The following is a 17,876-nucleotide window of genomic DNA, read 5'->3' as shown; positions in this document are numbered from 1 at the left end:
TTAGCTATATGCATTAAAAGCTTTAAGTACTTTTGGAAATGAATAATTATCCAAAAAGAATCACGAACATTTTATATAGTTATTAATTCTTTGGGGCAATATGTTTAATATGTTAAGATCTTAGAAAATACTGGTTTGGAACAATATTTTTAGGAATTATAAAACTTAATAGTTACGTTTTTCAAGTAACATCGTATTAATAAACATAAGAAACATTAAAATCTTGTATGGAGGGCAAAAGCATATTTGTTTTTTGTTTTTTTTTATTTTTTTGTGAGACAGAGTCTCACTCTGTTGTCTGGGCTATAGTGCTGTGGTGTCAGCCTACCTCACAGCAACTTCAAATTCCTGGGCTCAATCAATCCTACTGCCGCAGTCTCCCAAGTAGGTGGGACTACAGTCATGCACCACCATGCTCAGCTAATTTATATATATAGTTTTTGTTTTGTTTTGTTTTTAGATGTCCAGCTAATTTCTCCCTTCCAAGTACTAACTCGGCCCAACCCTGCTTAGCTTCCGAGATCACATGAGATCGGGCGCTTTCAGGGTGGTTTGGCTGTAGACTGTCCAGCTAATTTCTTTCTATTTTTTTAGTAGAGACGGGGGTCTCGCTCTTGCTCAGGCTGGTCTTCGAACTCCTGAGCTTAAATGATCCTCCAGCCTCAGCCCCCCAGAGTGTTAGGATTATAGGCGTGAGTCACCATGCCCAGCCAAGCATATTTGTTTTAAAAAAATTTATGGATATTCTTTTTGACTCCTTGCAGAGACCATTATAAAACAGAATATGAAAATAAACTACACGATGAACTAGAAAAAATCAGATTGAAAACTAATCAAGAAATTGATCAACTTCGATGTGCCTCTAGGGAAATGTATGAACGGGAAAACAGGTAAAAAAAAAAAAAGATGCTGTGGGGGATTTTATTTATCTTTGTTTGGAGATTATACTTTTATTAAAATTAAATGTTGTTTCTCTCAAATAAGGTCTTTTTAAATGCATTGAGGAAAACTTGTCATAAATATAATGAGAACATCAATGTTCTAAAGTCTTTGATAGCTGGCTTAGAACAGGATTTACCAGAGCTAGGCCTTTTTGCTCTGGTATCTCATTATCTCATTTTTACCCTAGAAACTTATCTTTTTGCTTTCACCTCAGTTTCAATTGGGGATAGAAATTAAAAGAAAATTAGAGGGTACTAAGAGATACCAGTAATTCTTCCTGTAATATGCCAATGATTTCTCCTGGAAACTTTTAAAACTAGAATAGTAATATGAAATATTACATTTGTTTCATTTAGGGCTGCCCATAAAAAATGTCACATTAGGTAATCCTAAAGAAATATCATTTTTATTCATGTAGTTACTTTTACATCACCATATATTATGTTCCCCTATTTTAGTGATTGGCAGTTTTAGGAGAAAGTAAAAGCTACTTATTTCAATGGCAGTTATTTTTGCATAGCATTATTATTGTTTGTGTGGCTTTTGAAAATTTATATTTTAATGTGAAAATTATTTTTTAATTGACTTAATTGTCATACTAGTTTATCAGCAGTGATTTGAGTATATGATATTTTAATTTTAAGTCATTTTTTTCAGCATGACTTTAAATCAGACTTAATCTATAATTATTATCATAACATGTCATTTCTAGCAGGAGTAGCAGAAAATTTGGTATGTCTACTCCTCAATTTCAGAAGATAAAGCTACTCTATATTAATAGTATTTATAAGTTGGCCTCTACTATAAAAACTAAATATGTAGAATTATCCTTTGGTAATAAATTGGAAAAAATATTTTTAAAATTACTGTTAAATTATTATGTTGATACAGCAGATTGGAAAATATTTTTAGTATAATGTCTCTGAGTGGTATAATTTGTTTTTGGGTTTCTTTTGTGAAAATGTTTGGTGATAAGGAAGTAGATATACAATTTATGACAAAACTTTTTAAGGATATTTGTTTAGTATGACTTGGTACTCATGAAGCAAATGAAAAATTAAATCATTATTTTCCTCATAAATTTAGCATGCATAGAAAGTCTACATAGAAGTATATACACAATAAAATTAATACAAATGTTAGGCACTGAACAAAAGAAAAACATTCACATGTGCATTTAACAAATATTTAGTGATTATATTCTATTTTTTTGTTCTTATTTGAGCTACAAAATAATTAGGATATAATCCAGAATTATATTTACAATGAAAATGGCAAAGAATTTAAATTATAACAATTCTAAGTGATCATTCAATGCTATCTTATTGGTAGACAAACTAAATATATGATTTGGGCAACAGCAAAGCAGGAACAGAAAATATATGTTTTTTGAAAAATTTGTGATATATTAACAAGAAAAAAACAACATTTTTGTCTTGGGAAAAATAACGCTTCTGGGTTTCTTTACGCTTCATTTATATTTTAATATTGAATTTTGAATTACTAGTGGGAGCACTGTAATCTTTTCTGTGAATAAGGCATCTGAAGTTCCTAAGCTAGCCTTCATATCCTGAATTCTGAGAAGGTATTTTTCAATGTGGCTCAAAGAAATGTTGAACCACTATTTAAATAGCATTTTTTTTAGTTTAGTTACTATGTTATGATTGTTCTCTTTTTTTGACCACGTACCTATTTGCATATAGGTATATGTAAAACAACAGATGTTCAGAAAAACTTTTTAAATGTTCATTTAATAATTATAAATTAAATACTATTTACCCATGATCCAAATCAAGAAATAGAACCCACAAAATGTGCTTTGAGACCTTCCTCGTTTAATTCCTTCCTTCCATAAGGGTAACTACTATTCTGACTTTTATGCTAATAATTTCCTTGCTTTTCCTTATATTCTTATTTATCTATGTTACCAGTAAATAAGCATCTGTGCACAATTTAGTTTAGTTTTTCTTATTATATTAGTATCATATAAATGGACTCATGCTGTATATATATTTTTGTGGCTTCTTCACTTAATCCTATGATTATAAGATTTACATGCTGTTGCACCTAGTGGTCCCTTCATGTTCATAACAAAATTATGACAGTTTTTTGAATGTGTATGCTTAGAGTCATTAGGAGATTAGAGAGATTAGAGAGAGATGCATGCAGAGAGATTAAAGAATTCCAAAGACATTCTTCATCTTATGCAAAATGTTTTTGGTCCCAGCCCTATATTAAGAAAGAAGGATCCCATACCTATGGTCACTTGCTCTTAGGCTTTAAAATGCAGACAAAGAGCTATATACCTATTATATGCTAAATTTATGTTAGAAAATTTTTTATGTTTGAGCTCTTATGTAATTCTCAACAAATTGACATATTTAGCAAATATTTATTGAGACCTAGCATATGCCAGCTACATGGTGGGTGCCATAGATGCTATGGGGACCTTTGCCTTCACAAAGCTGGTAGTCTAATGGAGGATAAAAACAAATAGAGAAATAATTTTCATAAGTATAGTGATTATGGAGAAGGTGACAGGATACAAAGGATAAGACCATCTTTATATCTAACTCATTCTTGGGAGGAATCAGGGAAGACTCATAAATGAAGAAATACTCATCCTGGCACCTTGTGATGACTAAAACTACAAATTAAGGGAGGGAGGGAATTGGGGAAATATACAGCATATATAAAAACCGGGAAAAACAGCCAAGAGAGCCATTTCTGCAAGCAGAAAAGCTGAAAACAGGTTTCCTTGTCCACTCCCCGGTGCTTTTCTGGCCCCATCACACCTCAAAATTCACCTAACCAAGCATTTCCGGGGATTGGGGCTGCCCTGGATCCCTCAGGCAGCCACAGGACCCAGAATTGATCCCATGGAAAGTGAGGCTAGAATAAGCAGTTACCACCAGGTGGTGCCAAACTGCAGCCTGAACCGGATGAATTTGAATTGCACAAGAACACCTCACCAGCTAGTTGCAAAGGCTTGCCTTTATCATTTTAACCTCACAATAATCCAGCCCTTTATTTTATGTGACTAAATCTTTTTGAATCATAGTTTCTTCATTGTGGCAGGATTTAACTGAAGTTAGAGCTTTTGTCCTTCTAGTCTTCCACAAGGTAAAAATAAATTGTAAGTCATTTCTTTTGAAATCTTAGAACTTAAAATGGTTAAGGAAAGGATTTTAATATTTCTTGTTAAAAAAACATGAAGTTCAGAACAAGTTTACACATTTAGGATTTTTTGTATCTGAGTAAATTAATCTTTTGCTTTGTTTGGACTTTGTATCATTTCGTTAACCACTTGTATTTTATCAAGGTGTGTGCCATTACGGTGATATGAGTTAAAATAGATAAAGTATTAATATTATACTTACATTTGCATATTCATACTTAGTCTCCTTAACTCTCCCCTCAATAAACATTTTTAGAAGAAAGTGAAATGGTAAGATGTGAAAAATAAATTTTGCCTTTAGTTTGCTTCCTGTACATTGGAGGATGTTAAGAGAGTGCTTTTTAGTTTCTCTTCTTGAATATGGAAAAAAACAGGTGAAATTCATGCCTTCCAATCTCGGTATCTGTCCCTGCAGTCATTCTGTTCGTTTCTGAAGTTAAGGAATTGAGAGAGGATAAAGAGGGTAGAAGTGAAGTCTTAAGGAAAAGCAGAGATAAGCAAAGTGAGAACTTGGGTATTTAGATACATCAAAAATACTATACTTGGAATGAAAATGTTCATGTATGCTTTGGCCTAATCTGTGAATTAGGCTTCTTATCTTTTTCTATACTTCATAGTTTCTTTATAATGCCAGTTTGGAGTTATGGGAAATAATGAGTGAAACTCACTATAGTGGTGATTTATATGTAAAGAACTTCTTCCTTAGAAGGTATTATGTGACTGAAATGTTATGGACCTCTTACACAATTGGAAATAAGACATTATTCCATGAACAAGAATATATTATGAAAGAGATTTGGATCAAAAGACTGAACTTAAATCCTTACTCTACCAGCTAGGATTTAATCCTAGCTGAGTGGATAAGTCACTTATTATCCCCGAAGTTTAATTTTCTCTTTTTAAAAATGAGCGAGCACAGCCAGGTACAGTGGGTCATACCTTTAATCCTAGCACTCTAGGAGGCCAAGGAGGGAGGCTCACTTAAGCTCAGGAGTTTGAGACCAGCCTGAGCAAGATTGAGACCCTGTCTCTACTAAAAATAGAAAAAATTAGCCGGGCGTGGTTGCACGTGCCCATACTCCCAGCTACTTGGGAGGCTGAGGCTGGAGGATCGCTTGAACCCAGGAGTTTGAGGTTTCTGTGAGCTAGGCTGACGCCATGGCACTCTAGCCCAGGCAACAGAGTGAGACTCTGTCTCAAAAAAAAAAAAAAAAAAAAAAATTAAAATGAGCTAGCTAATGATAATACTTAACAGGGTAGCCTATGATGTCTAAATGAGATAATATTTGTGAAAAGTACGTTATAAATTATAAAGTTATGTATAAATGTAATTATTTGGATATCTTGTGCTTACAGGTGATACTTAAAAGAAAATTCATTTATCCATTATGTTGACAATTTAAATAAAATGAGCATAATATAAAAGTCAACTGATAACATTATGGAATTATTTATCATTATCATAAAGCACTGTTACAAAATATATAGTTAGAGTTGGCAACAATAACACAAAAAATATATATAGTCTTAAGTCTATCTCCATAGCATTTAATTATTTTTCTTAAATGACATAGAGGATATATATATATGCCTTTTGTTTGTCTAAATTTCTGCATAAAATCGCTAATTTATTTGTTTCCTAATTAATACTGTGAGAAAATTAAGGGAGATAAATTCAACTGATTGTTTAAGTTTTTCCAGAAAATAAAGTTACCTTTATCTAAGATAGTCTTATTATTGTATACACAGAACTATTCCGAGTGTTACTATAGAAAGGATAAAGATAGAGGCATTCATTATACTCTTGATGCTGTACAGAATCTGGAAATCCAGATAGCCTTACAGTTGTTTGAAAGGGGGTAGGCAGTAAAGAAAAGGAGATGGAAAAGATGCTTTTAAGTGTAACAATCAGTACTGCTTTAGTGATTTTATTTCCCACCATATCAGTAAAAACCATCTTGACCACAATTTATTATCTTCCAAAAGTACTCAAGAAAGAACGTTAGTGATATAAACTTGAAATTTCTGTAGACTCTTGGAGTGATAATAACTAACTTTGAATCTTGAATCTAAGTTTATTTACAAAGGTTAGTTGAGTGTACGTAATGCATTACAATAGATGAATTGCAACTAGTTTGCAGAGGTTCCATTCATCATTTTAAAAGTGTATGTCCTTATTAGTGCTTGAGCAAACAAACAGACCTCTTTTGTTCATATCTTACTAGATAATCTGTATAGTATTTTAAGTTCCTTTATGGAAAAATTTAAGAATATTCTACTTTGTCTTTTTAGTTAGATTATTCTGAAAATATATGGCTTTGCAGATAACTTTTTCAGTATCTCAACTTCTCAAATAATTATAAGTGAATTTTTATTATCAGTTATCTTTTATTGTTAACTATATTCTTTATGCCTGTAGATGTTTACCAGGTGTGTTCACTGCATTATATAGTTTATTTGGGGAGAGGAAGGCTGGTAAAATAGGATTGGGCCATATTTTTACAGGCTCTGTTGTCAGTGGGAATTTTTGGAGGTTTTGTAATAGATGAGTGATGTGATTTACTCATTTTTTGTAAATGTGGTTGTAATGTGAACTGGATTATAGTTGAAAAGGGCATGGAGGCAGGGAGATTAGTTAAGAGACTATTGCAAAGTTTAGGTGAAGATGAGAAGTGGAAAGAAAAAAATAACAGGTGAATTTAAAGAATATTTAGGTAGTAGAATTGGCAAGACCTAGTGATTGACAGGAAGTGAACATCAAGAATGACTTTACCTTTCTCCAGTAGTCTCAGAGTGGTAGGTGATAAACCATGACCATTAACTCCAGTTGCAGACAAGATTTAGAAAGGAAGATAACAATGAATTCTTGATCTTTTATGGATGTAACATCCCTGACCAAGCCCAAAAGTGCTTGCCTAAGATCACATAGTTTACTGCTAGAGATGTTTCTCTGCTCTGCACCAGATATGACTCCACTCAGCCCTCCAGTAGTCTTCTCTGTTTTCCCTAGAGCACTGTGACAAATTTTATAATTTTCTTTTTATACAGTTAAAAAATGGGAAATGGGGGAAACATTGCTATAATTATCATCTTCTATGTGAATACTTTCATATTTTTGATTCAGTTTTTCATATTTAGACAGGATACTAACAATAGCTACTATTTACTGAGTACCTATTATGCATCAAGCATTGTACTCAACAGCGTACATTGTAGAGAGAATTAAACAGGACATTTTATGCGATTGTAGGTATTAATATCCCCACTTTACAAATTAGGAGACTAAGACACAGAAGGTATGGTTTGCCTGTGATTACTACAAACTTTTTTTGGTAAAAGTAGATATGTCTGACTTTGCAATGCAATGCAGTCTCCCATTTAACTGGTCAGGGCTATGAAAACTGAAAGGTTTCTTATCAAAACTAATTTTGAAGGTAATTTATATAAAAAAGAAATTCAGTCTTTTAAGAGAGTTTGCAAACCCCACATCACAATTCAGGGCTGAGTAAGAATCATTAGAACTTTATAAAAGATTTATAATTTTAGAAATTAGCAAAGAGGACTTTATTTTTCTATAAAATGGTATAATTTTTTGATAGGGCCTACTTTTCTGCCACTACTCTCCTAAGGCCCAAAGTTTTACTTGTGATTGGAATCTGCCCCCTCTCTCCTGCTAAAGGATATAACTCCAGCAATTCTTCTCTTCGTTTCCTGTATTGTGAGTTTTGTTACCTTGTTACCAGATTGTTTTGTTACCTTGTTACCAGATAGTTCCCAACTATATAGAAATGTGTTATTTTCTCCATCTTTAAAAAGCGTTTCTTGTCTCCACTTCCCTCTTTAATCACCTCCATATTTCTTTGCTCCCCTTCATAGCCAAAGTACTGCAGTGTTTTTCATACCTCATTTCCATTTTTTAAAATCCACTATTAAGCTTTGCCCTCCTCCCCCCAATAATCACTGCATGCAACAGAGATGTTTTTATTACAGCTCCAATACCTTCATGTTGCCTAAATCCAGTGGTCGCTTCTCAGGTCTCATCTTACTTGACCTACCAGCAGTATTTGACACAGTTGACCACTCCCTACTCCTGGAAACACATTCTTTTTTTTTTTTTTTTTTTTTAATAATTTTTCCTTTTATTTCCTCATATTGTGGGGGTACAAATATTGTTAGGGTTACATATATTGCCTCTGCCACTCCTCCCCCACCCCACCATGCCAGAGCTTCAAGCTTGTCCAACCCCCAGGTGGTACACACCGCACCCATTATGTAAGTACACACCCTTCCCCTCCTCCCACCTTCCACCTGCCCATCTCCCAATAACAGTTTTTGTTTTTTTAGACATTTTGGTTACTATGTATATCTTTGCCTCTCCCTAAAAAGGGTTAGAGGCAATCCCCCCCCCCCACAATGCTCGCCACATCCCTAAGATGTGGGTCTCTCTCCCCTAAATCCCTGGTGAACACTACCATTATTTGAGCACCATAGTTTTAATCAGTCCATACCAATTTGATGGCGAGTAGATGTGTAGCCCATTTTCCAGATCTTGTGTCACCTCGCTTTGTATTATAGGCTTAAGCTTAGTCAAGGATAGTATCAACGGTGCTAGCTCACTGTCATTTCTTAGAATTGAGTAATATTCCATTATGAGCATATACCACATTTTAATTATCCACTTATGAATTGGTGGGCACTTGGGTTGGAAACACATTCTCTAGCTGACTTCCAGGATATTACACCATTAACTTTTTATCTTCCTCACTGTCTGTACCTACTCAGTCCCTTTGTTGGTTTCTACTCATCTTCTTGACATCTTTTGCAATTGCCTCCTTGGCATCTCTACTTGGTTATTTAATAGACATCTTAAATTTAATATATCCAGAAACAAACTTCTGTCCCACTCTGTCTCCAGCCCTCCTGCACCTTCAGTCTTACCCAGCTCAGTTGACAACTATATTCTTACACTTGCTCAGACCAAAAACCTGAAGTCATCTTTAACCTTTTTTTCACATTCCATATTCTATTCAACAGCAAAACCTTTTGGATTTATGACCTCTTACCATCTCACAGATATTACCTTGGTCCAAGCCATCATTATCTCTTGCCTAAATTACTGCAGTAGCTTCTTAAGTGGTCCCCCAACTTCCTTCCTTTTCCCTTTCAGTCTATTCTTAGCACAGTTCCTGATAAACAATCAAGTCAAATTGGAACACTCCTCTGTTCAAATAAAAAGGCTCCCTATCTCACTCAGTAAAAGTTTAAATGGTTATAGTGGCCTATGATACTACCTGATCTGCACTCAGTCAGTCACCCTGTCCTCATTTAATACTCTGTTCTACCGACTTGCTTAGTCACACTGGCCTCCTGTTCCTTGATCTGGTAGGCTTGCTCCCACCTCTGGTCCTTTGTGTTATATTTACAGTGCTCACTGCTTAACCATTCACTCTTAGATTATACTCTAGAGCCCTGTGTTCCTTACTTTCATCAAGTCTTCAGATGACACCTGTTCTATTGATATATGGTGTTTTCTAACCACTTCATTTTAAATTATGAAATTCTTCTTCTCCCATCTCCATGGAACATTCTCCCTTCTCTGCTTTGATTTTCTTCAAAGCACTATTACCGTACTATATTCACTTTTGGCTTCTTTCCTATTGGAATGTAATCTCCATGAGAGCAGGAATTTTCATCTGTTGTTCAGTGCTAGATTTCCACATACCATTGCCTGTGTGTAGTAAGTGCTCAATATATATTTATTGAATGAAAGAATGAACTCTAGTACTGCTTTTTAGAAATCTGATGGCTATTGGTTTAGATGAAAACCTACACAAAGGTTTATAATGGATTTGATCAGGACCAAGCCTAGTTACTGATATATAGTAGTTACCATCTACCACATTCAGTTTCATTTTAATATATTACCTTTTATCCCATCAGCTACTTTGTAAATCTCAACACATTAATGGATTTTAAATGAGTGTTTTGCATTTTGGTGCTTAGTTTTTTATAGTTTGTTTTTGGTTTGTTTGTTTTGTTTTGTTTTACTATGATTGGGGTTAGAAATTTATCTACTTTGGGCCTAAGTTTTCACATCTAGAAAATGAAAAAAAGGCCAGGCATGGTGGCTCACGCCTGTAATCCAAACACTCTGGGAAGCTGAGGTGGGCGGATTGCTTGAGGTCAGGAGTTCAAAACCAGCCTGAGCAAGAGCGAGACCCCGTCTCTACTATAAATACAAAGAAATTAATTGGCCAACAAATACATATAGGAAAAATCAGCCAGGCATGGTGGCGCATGCCTGTAGTCCCAGCTACTCGGGAGGCTGAGGCAGGAGGACTGCTTGAGCCCAGGAGTTTGAGGTTGCTAGGAGCTAGATTGACACCACGGCACTCTAGCCAGGGCAACAAAGTGAGACTCTGTCTCAAAAAAAAAAAAAAAAAAAAAAATAGAAAATTAAAAAATAAATCTGCTTGAGCACCAACTATATTAGTCTGTTTTGTGCTGCTACAACAGAATACCTGACACTGGATAATGTATAATAAACAGAAATTTACTGGCTCACAGTTATGGAAGCTGGGAAGTCCAATATCAAGGTGCTGGCATCTGGTAAGGGCCTTCTTACTACATTATCACACGCTAGAGGCAAGAGAACAAGAGAGAGAAAAAGGGGGCTGAATGGACCCTTTTATAATGGCACCAGTCCTACCTTCATGGTCTAATCACTTCTTAAACGTCCCATTTCTTACTACTGTTACAATGGCTGTTAAATTTCAACATGAATTTTTTTTTTTTTTTTTTTTTGAAACAGAGTCTTACTTTGTTGCCAGACTAGAGTGAGTGCTGTGGCATCAGCCTAGCTCACAGCAACCTCAAACTCCTGGGCTCAAGCAATCCTCCTGCCTCAGCCTCCCAAGTAGCTGGGACTACAGGCATGCGCCACCATGTCCGGCTGATTTTTTCTATATGTATTAGTTGGCCAATTAATTTATTTGTATTTATAGTAGAGACGGGGTCTCAATCTTGCTCAGGCTGATTTCGAACTCCTGACCTCAAGCAATCCGCCCCCTCGGCCTCCCAGAGTGCTAGGGTTATAGGTGTGAGCCACCACGCCCAGCCTCAACATGAATTTTGAAGGGGACAGCCTTTCAAACTATAGCACCAACTGTAATAAAAGCATCAGAAAGTGTAGCATTTTCAGTCAACAGTAATCTCAAAAGGTTTCTACTCTTAAAATGCGTACCTTCCCCCAAGAAGTTTTATAAAATAAGATTTCTACTTTGCTTATTTAGTGTTTATATCCTATTTATTCACTGTTCAACTATGTTAATTAAAGATAAAATTATTGGTTATTGAGTATAAACAGAAGATAATTCACTTGGAACCGTTTTGTTTCATACCATCTTAAAAACAAAGGCATCAGATATGGAAATAGGCAGTTTTGTTTTGTCCAGGAAGAAGAATCTGGAGGTAGGGGTGAGTAATTGAAACACCTCCCTGTAAATAAGCTTGGCATATAAAACAGTCTGTTTCAATCCCATTTTGTTCCAACTGTAAAAAATATATTTACTTTTATTAGCCAAAAATATTTTTACATGAAGGCATAGAGGGAAAAGAATAGATTGCTTAGTTGTTGTGCCTGTTAAGCTCTTTTGACAGCCATAGTTTTATTTTTTTATTTTTATTTTATTTTTTTTGCACTATTTATTCCTGGTAAATTTCAAATTCTGAGGCATTAGTGATGTTTACTCAGGCTAAGACATGCTCCTGGTGTTGCCAAACTCTGATTTATTCCTATTAGAATTTCAAAGGTTCCTTAAGTTTTTCTCATTCTTCTAACATTACTCTTACCACTTTTCCGATATAAATTTAGATTTGGCCTGTTGGTACTGTGAAATTTATCATCTAGTAGTAAGAAAATACATTCCATCCATGCTATACAGTAGTCTGTTATTAATGTATGTTTTGTACTGAGGTTTTCAAATTTTAATTGTGAGATATTTCTAGATAAATTTACATGTATTAAATTATTTGCTGCATAAATGGTATTTTATTCCATATAAAATATGTGTCTTTTATTGTAATATAATCTTTTCTTAGAGAAATGATTAAGAACCTAACTCTTTAAATTTCTCAATTGAATGTTATAATTTAAGTAACCATATCTCCCAGTTTGTTGATTTATGCTTGTTTCTCTGGCATAATTATTAATAGCACTCTCATTCTAAAAATACATTATTTTTAGATTGAAAAATACATTACTTGGACACTCTAGTTATAATACTAGGATACTCACTTTCTTTTTGCATTTCACATAGGATTTATTAAAGTTTCCTTTACCCTTCTTTCTTTCTTTTCAGTCTACTTCCACATACAAACATAGGGTAGATAGGAGAAATTTGTATGTGTATATGGGAGATACATGGAAACAACATGAAAGAATAATGAAAAACACAGTTTGGGAATCAAATGTTAACTTTATAAAAATATTTTTTAGGATGATATATATTCAGTTTTTTGTATTTTAAAACATTTGTTATAAAAAAACACATTTGTTATGTTGGCCAATTGGCCAACTCCCAACATCTTTCTCTCTTATTACAATTACATTTGATTATGCACTCAGTTTGGACTTTCAAAACTTGAGCTTCATTAGTTTATACATGCTACAGATAGCTTCTATCAATTTTTCAAGCATCTCTTTTGAAGAACATTTGTATTCCTGCTATTCGTTCTGTAATTGTATTTCTGTTACATTTTCTAATGCATTTAACATTTAGAAATGGATAATTTATTAGTTATATGAAAGTTATTGTTTTATCTATGGCAAGAATACAATCGATCTGGTGTTTTATCAAACCAGTCTAATTTCAAAAGAGCATATAATACATACTGTGGTCCATAAAAGCAAATGTATTATATATTCAAAGTTCTTTCAAGGCTTATTTTGATTGAACATCTATTTGGGCTATGAGGTGGTCATGTAATATAAATCTCATAATATCATAATTTCCCAAGGAGAAAACATCTATGAAACAAAGAAAATCTTAAGAGAAGCAGCATAGTATGATTCAGAGCACAGACTCTGGAGCCAGACTGTTTGGGTTCACCTGTGGGCTCCGTAACTGACTTGCTATGTGACCATAGGCTAATACTTAACCTCTCTGTGTTTTAGTCTTCTCATTTTTTTTTTATTTCAGCATATTATGGGGGTACAAATATTTAGGTTACGTATATTGCCTTTGCCCCACCTGAGTCAGAGCTTCAAGCGTGTCCATCCCCCAGACGGTGCATACTACACCCATTATGTGTATATATACCCACCCCCTCCTCCCTTGTCCCATCTGCCTGACACTCGATGAATGTTATTACTATATGTGCACTTAAGTGTTGCTCAGTTAATACCAATATGATGGTCATAGTCTTCTCATTTGTAAAATGGAAGTAATGATACAACCTACATTGTGAGGTTGTTGTGACAATTGAGTTGTTATATATAAAGTGCCTAAAACAGTTCCTGGCAACGGTAAACACTCTGTATGTTTGCTATTACTATTATTGTCAGTGGAAGAATACATTAGGTTTATCTCTCTTAATTTAAAACATGTGAATTGGTAATATTAAAGGAAGTATCTCTATCTTTACTCCTTATAAGGAATTAGACTGCTTTTTGTTTAAAGTATGTAGGTTGTGGACTGGATATGGAAGGTAGGGTACCTCTTAAGGATGATGGGTTTACAAAGAAATTTTACCCACAAACACCTATGAGAGGGCCTACTGGCAGAAGCCTCAGCTTCTAGCACTTTATTCATTTCAGTTTTCTCTTTCTGAATTACCTTACTTATTTGTTCTTCAGGGTTCAACTTAAATGTCACTTTTTTGAAATGTTCCCTTTATTCACTTACTTCTCTCATTCCAATTAAAAATGATCAACTCCTTCTCTTTGTAGCCTGAACACAGCACTTATAGTTAGCTGAATGATATAGATTGTGGTATGATGAATGTACTAGTACCCTCTAATCATATCTCCTGTGAGAAGCCCTGGTATTCTGGGTTTGGTTTTGTTCCTGTGTCTTGCTTTTATTTCTAATGCCCATTATTGCAAGAAAGGAAATATGGTTAAGGACTGAAGCCTCTCCATCTATCAGTTAAGCATTTATGCTTAATTAGTTCTGTAAATGTAACCTACTTGGAATTATACAACTGAAATAACATGTAAAATAATGAGGCTATATTTGAGAAATGAAAATTGAAACCAATTTATGATGATTTACTGATTAAAATATTTTGGTCATCTAGGAATTAAAATATATAAATGTTTAATATGCTTTTAGAATTTTATTCTATCTACAAAATTAATTTGTATGTTTTAGTTGGTTTGATAATAGTAGAATATTTTTGAACGTCATTGCAATCAGGATGACATCAGAAAATACCAACATGCCATTTTGTTATAGCTACTTTACAATGCACTTCCACTTAGATAAAAAGATCCAAAATTAATTTATTTTCTTTTTAATAGGAGGTACTTGTACTCCAACTTTATTTTATTTTTTAATTGACAAATAATAATTGTACATATTGAAGGATTACATAGTGACGTTTTCATACATATGATCTATAGTGGGCAGATCTATTATCTCAAACATTTATCATTTCTTTATTTTGGGAATATTCCAACTTTTTATAAAAAACTATTTTATTTTTGGCTTCAAACTGTTTTATTGGTGAATCTCGAATGGTTGGACATGTTTAAAATTTAAAATTTATTGTTAGCATCACCATGCAAAAGATTGCATCTAGTACCTGCGCAGCAAGCATGACCACTACAGCATTTCTATCTAATATTCATTAGATAGATTTATTCAAAATGTGGGCTTTCATGATTCCCTACTGACATTCTCTATGAATTATAAAGAGCCAAATTCTAACATCCTATCCAAATCTTCATGGAGATAGGATGGTATGATATAGAAAGTACTGGCTTTGGAGTAAGACATAGCTGTATTCAAATTATGGCTCTTTAACACTCAAGCTGTGGAACTTGGGGCTGGGTACATAAGCTCTCTAAACTTCCATTTACTCAACTATAAAATAGGTTAGAAAATACAACGTAAGGAATTTATAGTGATTAAGTGAGCAAAATCATTTATTTGTATTACACTCTATCTTATAACTGTTAGAGAAAGAGATTTAAAAAAATAAGTGACACTGAAAGAAGCTTACCGTTGGTATTTTTCTTGATCCAAAGTTTCACCTTGATTAAAAAACAAACACTTTAATCTTTGAAGGCTCATGCCTGGCTATTCAATCTCCTAATTAGTCACTGTTGTTACCTTCCAGCTTTTGAACACTTCCCTTAACTGACATTAAATGTATTTCTGTCAATTTCAGTTCTTACTGTCATCACCACTATAGGTAGATGAGTTTTCTAATACCCTGTCCTCATACTTCCTTGAGCCCTACATTAATATTGACCTTCATCTCAGCTCTATTTTATTTAACCACTCTAATTGTCACACCTTGCCTTGTTACCAACTAAAATTCTGTTGCTGAAAGTACTATTTTGCCCCCAAATCACCATTCTCTAATAGCAATCTCTATTCTTTCACTTTGCTTGTACAACTACTTCATTTAATCTATTTGTCATCTTACCAGGGCCTCTAGTCCTTTGTCCCTTCTACTTTCTCCTAATCTTTCAGCCTTTTCTGTGTTCCTTTCTCTTTCCTGTACAACTTAAATTCCAAGGTCCACCATTTCAGCTATTCTTTTGCCCATATCCCAAACTTCAGTCACATCTTGAATCTCCTGATCTCCATAATATATCTTTCACTTAAAATATTTTATAGAACATTTATTAACTTTTGAAAACCTCAGTTTTCTTGTTGATAATATATGGGCATATATATTTGCTACCTCTCTAGATTATGGTAAGGATTGAATGAGATACTGTGTATATAAACTGTTTAGCCTACCCTTTGACCTATGTGGAGAGATATTGTGGAGAAAGGTAGCATGACATTTATGGATAGACCATGTTTGTACCTAGACTGCTGCATGCTGCTAGAGACACCAAGCCCGACAGATTTATATAATGTCCACTTTGGGTCACCAACCTCTGTAATGAGTCATTAAGATTGTCAAATAATTCACCTCTGAGAAAACACATTTATGCGTCTTTAAAAGGTAGATACTTTTGCATTTGAAATAACTGAAAAGTATGTTTCAATTTTAGAAATCTCCGAGAAGCAAGGGATAATGCTGTAGCTGAAAAGGACCGAGCAGTGATGGCTGAAAAGGATGCTTTAGAAAAACATGATCAGCTCCTAGACAGGTAAGCATCCTCAAAATAGAAATGTTAAAACTCTTTCCTTTTGTTCCTGTCACCTTCTCTTTTAGAATATATGTTTCTAATGGAGGTATAATTTTCATTTCTATTGAAATATAATTTATGTGCATTATTTTTATAATATGTAATTATTGTATATATTGAAAGCATGGTATAGAACAGTTTAGCCACTCCAGAGAGTTTCATCATGATCCTTTCAGTCTGTCTACTCCTGAAGAAGGAGCTCCTTTCTGATTTCTATCACCATGGTTTAATTCTGCTCTTCTTGGACTAAAAATACTTTTTGTACATACTCTTTTTTGTCTAGCTTCTTTCACCATACTTTGTTAATTGTATCAGTAGTTCATTCCTTAGTATTGCTGAGTATCAATCTTCCACATTTTATTATATTCACATGTCAATAGACATGTTTGTTTTTTCCAGTTTGTAACTATCATGAATAAAGCTGCCATCAACATTTTATGTAAGTTCTTGTAAGTGTATGCTTTTCTCGTAAGTGAATAGCTAGGAGTGAAATTGCTAATCATAGGATATGAGTAAATGTTTTACTCTAAAACCTGTCAAACTTAACTCCAAAGTAGTTGTACTATTATATACTCCCCAGTTCATTTTTTGAAAATCTATATGTTCTAATGTGTGTGTGTTGGAGGGAAGATAAGAGAGAGAATTATTTGTCTTCAATTTATTCATAGGAAAGGATATTTATTTTTAATAGCCTTGTTAAAAGGAAAATAACTGATGAGCATTAAATATCATTACCTCATTAAACACCCTAAATTTTCAATGGTTTGATTATATACAGAGTAAACAGAATGGCTACCTTATTTTAACTTTTTATTCTGAAATAATTTCAGACAGAAAAGTTTCTAAAATCATACAGAATGTTTCTGTGTACCTTTCACATACTAATAAACTTTTGAAATTAAGCCCAATGCGTCTTTAAATTGTTAAATGAAGACCTGCAGATTAAATTGTGACTTAATATATAAAACTAAAATTTGAGGTAAGTCTTTATATAATTAACCAATTGTCAAAATCTTTTAGAATAGTCTAAATTCTTATACTTCTGAATTCATATCAACTTTATAAACTTTGTACATAGAGGAATTTTAATAAATGTAATATTAAAGAAGTCATTTCTATAATGTGGAAGTATATCTGATTCTAAAGATCATGTTATAAAATCAATTTATAAACCACCTATTTATTAGAGTTCTGTTAACACCTTTTATTTTTTATCTTTTATTATGTATAATCCTTCCATTTACAAATCTATATGGTGTCCACTAAAGATGTATTTGACTTTTTTTGTTCATGTTAGCTTTAAATGTGTATTTCTATGGATGAATAAATTTAGAGACAGCACTAGAATAAGATTTATGGGCAAACTAATGAGGTTTCACAGAA

At 33.6% G+C, this 17,876-nt stretch overlaps 1 protein-coding gene across 3 annotated transcripts in view; it reads left to right on the top strand.

Annotated features, from left to right (window-relative positions):
* The window catches only part of PIBF1 (progesterone immunomodulatory binding factor 1), a 207,071-nt gene that overhangs the window by 48,884 nt on the left and 140,311 nt on the right, over window positions 1–17,876 (top strand). For all 3 annotated transcript variants that reach the window (XM_076009380.1, XM_020290316.2, XM_012774113.3), the window contains 2 exons: window positions 765–890; window positions 16,356–16,454. In XM_076009380.1, the coding sequence (XP_075865495.1) occupies window positions 765–890; window positions 16,356–16,454 (225 nt within the window). The remainder of the gene's footprint in view (window positions 1–764; window positions 891–16,355; window positions 16,455–17,876) is intronic.

The sequence above is a fragment of the Microcebus murinus genome, chromosome 13 (assembly GCF_040939455.1).
Source record: "Microcebus murinus isolate Inina chromosome 13, M.murinus_Inina_mat1.0, whole genome shotgun sequence".
Lineage (NCBI taxonomy): Eukaryota > Metazoa > Chordata > Mammalia > Primates > Cheirogaleidae > Microcebus > Microcebus murinus.
The sequence above is the reverse complement of the archived record's forward strand: the minus strand, read 5'-3'. Positions and strand labels throughout refer to the sequence as shown.